Source organism: Periplaneta americana, chromosome 8 (genome assembly GCF_040183065.1).
Source record: "Periplaneta americana isolate PAMFEO1 chromosome 8, P.americana_PAMFEO1_priV1, whole genome shotgun sequence".
NCBI classification, from domain to species: domain Eukaryota; kingdom Metazoa; phylum Arthropoda; class Insecta; order Blattodea; family Blattidae; genus Periplaneta; species Periplaneta americana.
The window spans coordinates 156,311,350-156,321,021 of NC_091124.1; the positions used below are offsets into that span (position 1 = coordinate 156,311,350).

General features: G+C 35.1%; 1 protein-coding gene across 2 annotated transcripts in view; it reads left to right on the top strand.

The window, feature by feature from the left end:
• Positions 1 to 4,095, top strand: part of LOC138705182 (juvenile hormone esterase-like) — a 69,617-nt gene extending 65,522 nt beyond the window's left edge. For both annotated transcript variants that reach the window (XM_069833891.1, XM_069833892.1), the window contains one exon: positions 3,561 to 4,095. In XM_069833891.1, the coding sequence (XP_069689992.1) occupies positions 3,561 to 3,777 (217 nt within the window). In that variant the 3' untranslated portion in view covers positions 3,778 to 4,095. The remainder of the gene's footprint in view (positions 1 to 3,560) is intronic.
• Positions 4,096 to 9,672: the final 5,577 nt, after the last annotated feature.

A 9,672-nucleotide genomic window follows, 5' to 3' on the forward strand; every position in this document is an offset into this window, starting at 1 on the left:
GATTTTCGGTTTCAGTTTGGTTAATTATATATGTTAGGACGAATTATTTTTGGAAAATCGAAAATTACCAGAAAAATTTCGGCTACAGATTTATTATTAGTATAGATTTATTTTACACAAATAATTGTAATTTCTAAACATTTCACATATAACCTATGTAAACTATATTAATAGCATGTTCTGAGTGCAAGTGTTGTTTATACCTATGTACACAACGATGTACAATAATACTTTACTGTGACTTTTGTCTATACTTATGTACACAACGATGTACAATAATACTTTACTGTGACTTTTGTCTATATCGATGTACATAACGATGCACTATAATACTTTACCGTGACTTTTGCCTATATCTATGTACACAACGATGTACAATAATACTTTACTGTGACTTTTTGGTATTTTGTTTATATTCAAATGTGTAGTGTATTTAAAATAATGATAGACAATAAGTAAACTTTATTACTACTGTGTTGTGAGTTGAAAGTATGAGTGCAAAGTGTGAGACTTTTTTCATGACAAGTTTCCTTTTTATGTTTATTTAACATAATTTTATTTCAGTTTCTAAATTGAATTGACAACTATGTAAATGTCTACTAGCGTGTTGTGAGTATAAGGACTTTGGTAATGTACACAAAAGTATACACTCACCTTATTTGTTATCACCTTTAATTAATTGTAATTGTTTTGTTGAATTTAAATAAAAACGAAAAAAAAAAAGTAAAAAGAAAACCGAAACTGATTAGGTAAAAGACAACAAAATAGTTCTATTGGTCAGCATACTTAGTAAGCACTGTATAAAACGTGTAGGATAAATCAGACAAATATGGGCACACGGATAATATGAGCACTTTTAAGGTAATGCCCATGTTAACCTAATACTTTATGAGTTACGAAGCATCAGATAGTATGTTGGTAAACCTCGTAGTGTGAATGGTGTAGACGCTGCTGACATGTGAACACTACAAATAGAGCTGAGACGAGATGTTATGGTACCAACCTGCGCGAAGTTTTAAATTGCCGGCCAGCAGGGTAGAGGAGTGGGAGTTGTTTGGGTTACGGTTCTCAAGCTCAGAGCGGCAGGCATATCCGTTTCATCTCTTTCTAAAAACATTCGTCTTACCTTAGTATCACCACTTTCCTACTCAAGAGTCCGAAGGCACCTAATGAAATTATGCCCGCTATTCCATCATTATATTCTTATTCTCCGTCCGAATCAGGCGACTGATCTGTGCTGGAATCAGATGTCTCTAAGTCTATGGAAATGTTCTCCAAAATACTGTCCATCACGTGCTCACTTTCAATGTAATTTTTCTCTACTTTCTTCACATAATCATACACTGATATCCATTTTTGGAAGAAGCGATTGCACAGTCGGCCTCTGTTTATGCGTAGCGTAGAAATTATAGATGAGTCTTCTTAGGATTTCCTCATCAAAACTGTCTACAGCTGCAATAATCTTCTTCTTCGGCTGTGATTTTTTATTTTTCCGGACTGGAGAAAGAATCTGCTGTTCCTGCCTCAATATTTTTCCGTTCTTTCTTGATTCTTGCCAAGGTTCGCTTTGAAAAACAAGTGGCAGCCAGTACTCTTGCACACAAGCTTTTCAATGGGATTGGTATTCCATTTACAATCTCTTCTGACATGAATTTCCATACATTGTATGCTATTTCATATCCTTGACTATGAACTACTCTATGATTTCACACCTTAGACAATGCCATAATGAGGGCGCTCAGAAGGACAATGTTTTCAGTATTAGCAATAGCGGTAGTAGCAGAACGATCTGAACACTCGGAATGCTAGTAATCAACTAATCAAAACCCCTCCAGTTGAGTGTGAGGGCGAGTCCAAGCAAACGAAATAAAATGCGTCCCTCGCGCTGGTGCCATAACTTCTCGTCCGGGCTCTACAATTATGAATGTGAGTAGATTTTGGAGCATAGCAAACATAATGGTTGTTGATTTTTACATGATTTACTTAAGGAATGACGGCCACAAATGTGTGAATAGTACTGAAAATCTATACCTAGGCGGGAATGGTAGAGTAATCCATATGGTGGGAGTTCTGAAGCATGAATTCGCTGAATAAACTGGCCATCATTTGAAATAATACACTAAGGCAAATATGGGCACTGTCATTCAAGGTATTATGGGCACAAACAATGAATGATATTTCCTTAATCTTTCATCAATATTTTTCTATAGGCTGGAATTTTAAGAGCTAAATGTCAAAATGTAATTGAAATTTACTCATATATGTGTACTCTTAATTATCTCAATTATTGTAAAATGCTAAGTCCTACTTTAACTTTTTATTCCAATTAAAAAAAATTAACATTCGATGATTTTATAACTTTCTTCTCAACACCAGGACAGTCGTATAATAACTGTTTATGTTTACTGCTATAATTTTACTGATTATAATACAAATTATATATCAAATTTAGATTGTAGAAATGGAATGTTATCATACACAAAAGCTAGTATAATTTTCTTTGTTTTCATTTGTTTGTCTGAAGTTACCAAAAGAGTGGTAATAAGAGCCAATAAATTTAGAAAATCAGCAACATGACAGCACTTGAATATGAATATATCTTCTTCAACAAATGCTTTTTGCATTTGTCCTGCATGTTGAAGAGATTTTTATATTGAGCAAAATGAACAGAAGTAAGTACAGTGTGAAGGATCATGCGCTTTCTGGTACAATGAAGAATGTGTTGAGATTGAAAGTGATTAATTTTTCTGTGATGATTTCACGAAATAAATTTAGAACATTATTTTGGGCTTCTTTTGATTTTGTTCTTAGCCTTTTAGGGATTTATACCATTTGAAATAACATTTATAACTATTTAAAATATTTTTCATAGTCTTTCTTCCTCATTGAATCCGTTAAATCAATTTTAATGTAGTATAAGTGTTTACTTACATTTTTTCTCATTTGTTCAGTGTTCTATTACTTCACCATTAACGTTGTTCTGTGAATGGTTAGTATAGAAGGCATTAAATACATGTATTTTGTATTAAATATATGCTTTTAATTCCTATACTGCCCATATTACCAACATATGTGCCCATATTTTACTTATAGTGAAGATAATAAGGGCACTTGTAACGTTATAGTAAAAAGCATACACACATAAAGAATAATTTTAACGTTTCAATGGAAAAAAAACAACGCTCGCAATTGCAACGTCGCCGGTGTGTCGGAATTTTTGTCCCGCAGGAGTTCTTTTACATGCCAGTAAATCTATTGACATAAGCCTGTCGCATTTAAAGACACTTAAATGCCATCGACCTCGGCCGGGATCGAACCCGCAACCTCAAGCATAGAAAGGCAGCGCTATACCAACTACGCTACCGAGGGCAACATTTGAATGGGTTATATCGTTTAAAATAGATATACTTTAAAATGTTTTAGGTTATCAAGCTGTTATCATTACCCAAGTGGAAGATATGGAGTAAAATGCTTTATTGTAACCATATTAGCCTGATTTACCCTAGTGGTCAATATATTTTCCACATAATATCAAAGCTTTTTGTCTCTTTCCCCACTAGAAAGCCAACACCCAGTGAAGAAGATGCGCCTCAAGGTGTACTGTGGCCTTCCGTAGGTGCATACCAGGATCAGTTAGCGTACTATGTGTTTGGACACCAGCAACCTCCGACAGAACCTGTTGATGGAATCATGCCACTGCGAGTCAGTGTAGTGCCAGATCTATTCAAAGCACGCATGGACTTCTGGGACTCCCTACCTCTCAAAGAGAACCAATAACTACGATACATTAGCAACACATGTTCCTAATCTTGTTACTGTTTCCTGATCAAGGATTCTTTCAGTGGCTGCTCAAACATGAAGGTTGCAATCCTGTAAATAAGTCCAGACATGCCCTGGAAAATTATATGAATCACTTGAGAAATAAGATAATTAACAAGTAGATATACCATTTAAAGTTAAATTTCTCGCGGATATCTGCAATTAAACAGCAAAGCGTGCGTACCTTGGATTGTTGATTTTTAAGTCAAGTGATACTGAAAGCGTCTATGTGATTTTTTGTATTTTCTAAAATATAAATTCTGGACTTTTGCTGGATGATTTTATATATTTATTTTAATAACTGTCGAAGAATAAATTTACTGGAATTGAGTAAAAATGTTATATATCATACTCATACACAAATAAACCAGGAAATGAGCACATTATAAATTAAGATACATTTTTAAAACTTGTTCTTTAATTCTTATCCCACAATATGGTTTGCTTTCCATAGTAAATCATGTGTGTCTGTAAGACACGGACTTGAATATGCCTATTCCAAAGTATCAGCATATAATTATACAAAAGGTAATTCAGAGAACCATAATTATAAGCAGGGAACGGATTTATATGGACTAAAAATATATGAAATATGTAAATATATATGTAGTTATTTTTACCAAAATATGGAATTAAATATGGATTTTTACCAAAATATGGAATTAAATATGGACTTAAAATTATAAAAAAATGACTATGTACGTTAAATATTGGTACATTTTAATCAAACTAAACAAAAAATATAATGGACGTAGGTACCTTATCTTCCAATGTAGTTTCAACAAAACACAATTTTTATTGTCTGTTACCATAACAATAGGTTACAAACATTTCTTTCAAGTGCTGAAAAGTGAATCTTCTTCTATTGTCTCTGAGGATAGATTTATACTGACTAAAAGAGCGTTCGACGTCACAAGAAGTAACTGGTACATAATTCAATTTCACAATGTCTGCTGGGGATAAGTCCAAGTTAATCTTCACTGTTGATTCACCACTCATCACAGCAACAACCTTTTGTAGTTCTTCATATCCAGGGTTTTTTGAAAGTACAGTGTCCACCTTAGCTCTTACTGCATCTGCAACTTTACCTCTACCACGATTCAGTTGTTTCACAGTACTATTTATAATTTCAAAACTTTCAGATAGTGAAAGGTGCCTATTTTGGAGACTTTTGAGCGTTTTTATGATGCATGAAAATGTATGCTGAATGTGAGCTAAGTCATTCTTCACACTTATGTCACAGGTAACTGTTTTCGCAGTATCAATTGAGACTGCATCTTCAGAGTCCAATGCAAGGAGAACATTGTTAATAGAGTCTATATGTTCGGCATAATATTCAACTGCTTCTAGCCATGTACCCCATCTAGTTAAAATTGGCTTTGGTGGCAATGGAATTTCAGGGTACATTTCTTTCAACACGTTAACTCTACTGGGAGCTTTGAGAAATACTTTTTTCACTGATGAAATCAACAAATCTACTTTAGGGAAATTGTCTCTGACCACTTCTGCCACACGATGAAATGCATGCGCCACACAAGTAAAATGAGTCAATTTAGGATATACAACAGATAATGCTTGTCCAGCTTTGACCATATAAGGGGCAGCATCGCTAATAAAGAATAACACATTATCGTACAAAATACCCTTTGGCCACAGGATACCCATAGCTTCGTTGAACAGTTTAACTATAGTTTTGTTATTGCACTTTTCTAGAACATCACAATGTAAAAGAATTCGTTCAGAATATTGTTCACTTAACAAACCGATAACTACATTACCAACAAGTCTACCTTCTTTGTCGGGAGTCTCATCAATGGAAACCCAAATTGAACTATCTTTAATTTCATCTCTTATCTTCTGTATTGTCTCATCGTAGATGGATGGAGCATACGTCTTCCTAAGTGTTGACTCATCCGGGATTGTATGTTGAGTATATTTTTCAAGGAATTCCCTGAAGACCTTATTCTTTAGTTTGTAGAGAGGAATATCAGCAGAGATGAGAGAACGGCACAGGTCGATGTTAAACTCAGATCTTACATTCGATGTTGTTGGTTGTGTTAAAAACAATTGTCTCTGCTTGGAATTTAGTTGTTTGTTGGCCTGATGTTTACTAGTTGTAATGTGTTGTTGCACCAGGAACTTTTGTGTAGATGATACTGCACACTGACACAAATTACAAAATAATATTTTATTGTCAGTTGATAAACCATCTTCTTTAAATTCTGAAATGTAACTTGTTAGTTTTGATTTTAAATTGACTGAATGACGTACTTTTGGCATATTTACCGTCTTTATAGTATGATTTACAAAACTGAACCTATGTGTACTCTGACTGGCATTTAACTGTTGAGCTGCACAACTGAAGTCTGTTAAAAATGTTAAATTAAATTAATACAGTTTTGTAACTTACTTTCCCATTGTTGATAGGACTGCTAATTTTCAAATAACTCTGATGTTAAAGGGATTACTGAACATGTGTTTAAATCTCTATTGTTGAAATGTATTTTTAAAAGTTAATGGAATTTTGTTTTGTTTTATTGTTAAACCTAATATAATATGGACTGTTTTATATGAAATATGGAAAATATATGGAAATTAACGAAAATATGTACTAAACTCTAAAATATGGAAAAATATGGAAAATAAAAGTAGGATTTTTCAACCCTACACATTGTGAAACATAAAGATAATGCAAAATATAAATTATATTAGCTTTATAAGTAAATATGTATTTACATATAAATCCTTTCCCTGATTATAAGTAAATTATACCAGATCTTTACAAAGTGATAATTTACATAGCAGAACTAGGTAAAAGAGAAAAAATAAAATACAACTAAACACTACATTCAAAAACAAGTACCACACTAAACACTGAAAGCGTAGAGATTTTCATTTGATGTTTACAACATTGTAAATATCATACATACAATTTCATCGAGCATTCCAGACAATGGGGCTTTCAAATTTGATGAACTTGTATCGGGTGTTCGTATTACACTGATACAAGTAGGAACCGAAATACGGCTTACCCGAAACAACGTCTCAGAAAAAAACAGCCAATGTTTTGTTTATCCTACAATATTTTATTCATCCCCTTAGCAAGGCTACAAATTTAAGTGTCAATGACCTCACAGCAATGCTGCATCTGTTTTCCACCTCCATCGCCAAAACCCTTGTGTTGTATAGTAACCGAGCACAGCCAGTCCCGTTTAGTGAGACGTTCTTTTCATCCCCCTCTCACCTACCGGGAATTACAGGTTTATGGTGTACGCATTCGAGGTAAATTTCCAATTTCTCATTCACTTTAGTTGTGTTACAGGTATCTTTTTATTTTTTTACTTACGCGAGTGCAATGTCGGGTAAAAGAAAACGTGTTGTTGTGTTCAAAAAGGAAGTGAGAAGTGTGGAAAGTGCCGCAATCTTGCGAAATGTGCTTCCGTTTATGGGGGGAGTCTCTCATTGGATTAAATGTAAATTGAAACATTTTGAACATTCTTGCAAAATACAGAAATATTTCTCATCGATTATCCGAAATGGCTCCTTTCCCTTTATTTCGGATGAACGAGGTTCTACTCTATTTTCATAGGAACAAGGCATTTTCGATCGAATGCAGTAGCGGCCGGTGATCGAAATCCTAGGTGAGGCCAGATGCAACTATTTCAAGTGCCTCCGATAGGAAATGTTTATTTATGATATTAATTATTGTTATATTATTAATATCATGATTACTGTATTATTATTATTATTATTAGTCTATTATTATTATTATTATTATTATTATTATTATTATTATTAGCCTACTATTGATAATAATGTCACTCACCAAATAAGCTGTTATGCTGTGAGTTTCAGTGATTGTTTCAGTGTGATGAAGCAACCCACATTATGTGTTGAAAATCCCCTCCTTTCTGTTCTTTTTATTTTTTTTCCCTTGACAGCAACGAACAAGGCCAACAGAGAAGTTTATTTTACACCACATTACCACTTAACCATTTATGTTGCCCATACTAGGATGCAATAGAAACTCGCGTTTTAAGATTATCTGTCAGAAAAATTGTCAGCGATGTCGTAGGTATCTCGGTAGACTCTCTCTTTATTTAAAACTTCCTTTCTTTCAATATTATTTCTTCTTGAAAAAAGGACACTTTAACAATGAATTAACTACACCAGCATTATTTCTCGCATTTGTTTCGGTTTATATTTTCCCGAAATACATAACAACATTGGCCCAGATTCACTACTTTACTACGAATTACAATAGTACAACACCCTCGCTTAAGTCATAAACTGAGACATAAGGGGAGGGAATAGTGTGCGTCTCTGCCTGCCAAAGAGCTGGAATTTGTGTTATTTATGGCCTATTTAGGAAGACAAGTCACCATTACTATTCCCACCCCACTCTACCCTTGAGGCCGGCCCATGGATGTGAGGAGTGAAACCTGACCAGGCCACGAGGCCAGACGAATTGTGCCTCGGCTACAACGTTTTAAGCGCAAGCTCAAACCCCGCGAAAATACAGGGAATTCAGAAGACAGACCCGGCACGAACGATTCTGGCCTCAGGAACAAATTTTACTGCAAAACAGGTCTATATACATCACAACCAGACCCGGCACAAGCGATTCTGGCCTCAGGAGTAAATTTTACTGCAAAACAGGTCTATATACATCACAAAGTTTTAAAATGCTTCTACAGCGATGCTTCATTCAAATAACTAATACATTATATAAAAACACAAAATTTGACTTCTGTTAAGCCAAGTGACTGAGGCCCGGCCTCACTTGCCTCAGTCAATCAGCCGCCACTGATCGAATGTATAACTTTCTGCGACATACACGATCTTCATTATCTGGTTCATCTTGCTTTTTCTATTTCCTAGGTCCGCAATTTAAGACCTATCCGAAATTTCGAAATTTTGACCATGCTTAGTCGGTGTGGTGAGATTACATCAATTTAGAGCAATTCTTTTTGTCTTAATTGTAACCTAGCGGGAAATGTTTGGACTGCTTTTAAAATAGAGTAACAAAATGAAATATGAGGGGCAGTCAAATGGAAAACGGGTGAGATTCCAAAAAGTATAATAGAACATATTTATTACTCAAAAATAATATCCAAAACTGTTTATACATTTATCTCACTGCGAGACAAGACGATCGATTTCATTCTTGAAAAAGCTTGTGGACTGTTTACAGAATCAGTTCTTTACCCAGTCACATACTTCTTCGTCTGATGCTAAACGAAGTCCACTAATGCCTTTCTTCAACTCTAAAAAAATATGAAATTCGCATGGGGAGAGATCTGGGCTATAGGGGGGCTGTTGAATCGTTTCTCAACGAAATCTCTGTATCGTATACCTCATGAAGATGGCAGTATGTGGACGGATATTATCATGAAGAATGATAACGCCGTTCGATAGCATTCCAAGGCGTTTTCGCTTAATGACGCGTGTCAGTTTCTGTAAACCTTCTTCATAACGCTGTACTTTGATTGTGGCCCCATACTCGAGAAATTCAACAAGCAGAGGATCCCTAGAACCGAAGAAGAATGTGAACATGACTTTACCGGAACTTGTGTGCATTGCTTTTGACTTTTTCGGTGGAGCAGAATCCATGTGTTTTGTTTTGTTCCTCCGTCAACTGATGTGGAACCCATTTCGCGTAGATTTTTCGGTAATGCAGGTGCTTCGTCGCAATGACGTCTACGGTACTGTCACTTATTCCCACAAAACGACGAAGTTCGTATACAGTGATCCGTCGATTTCCCCGTATAAGACCATCAATCTCAGCAATAATAGCAGGAGTGATGGCACGATGAGCCTGTCCTGGGCGAGCATCGTCTTGCAGTGACACGC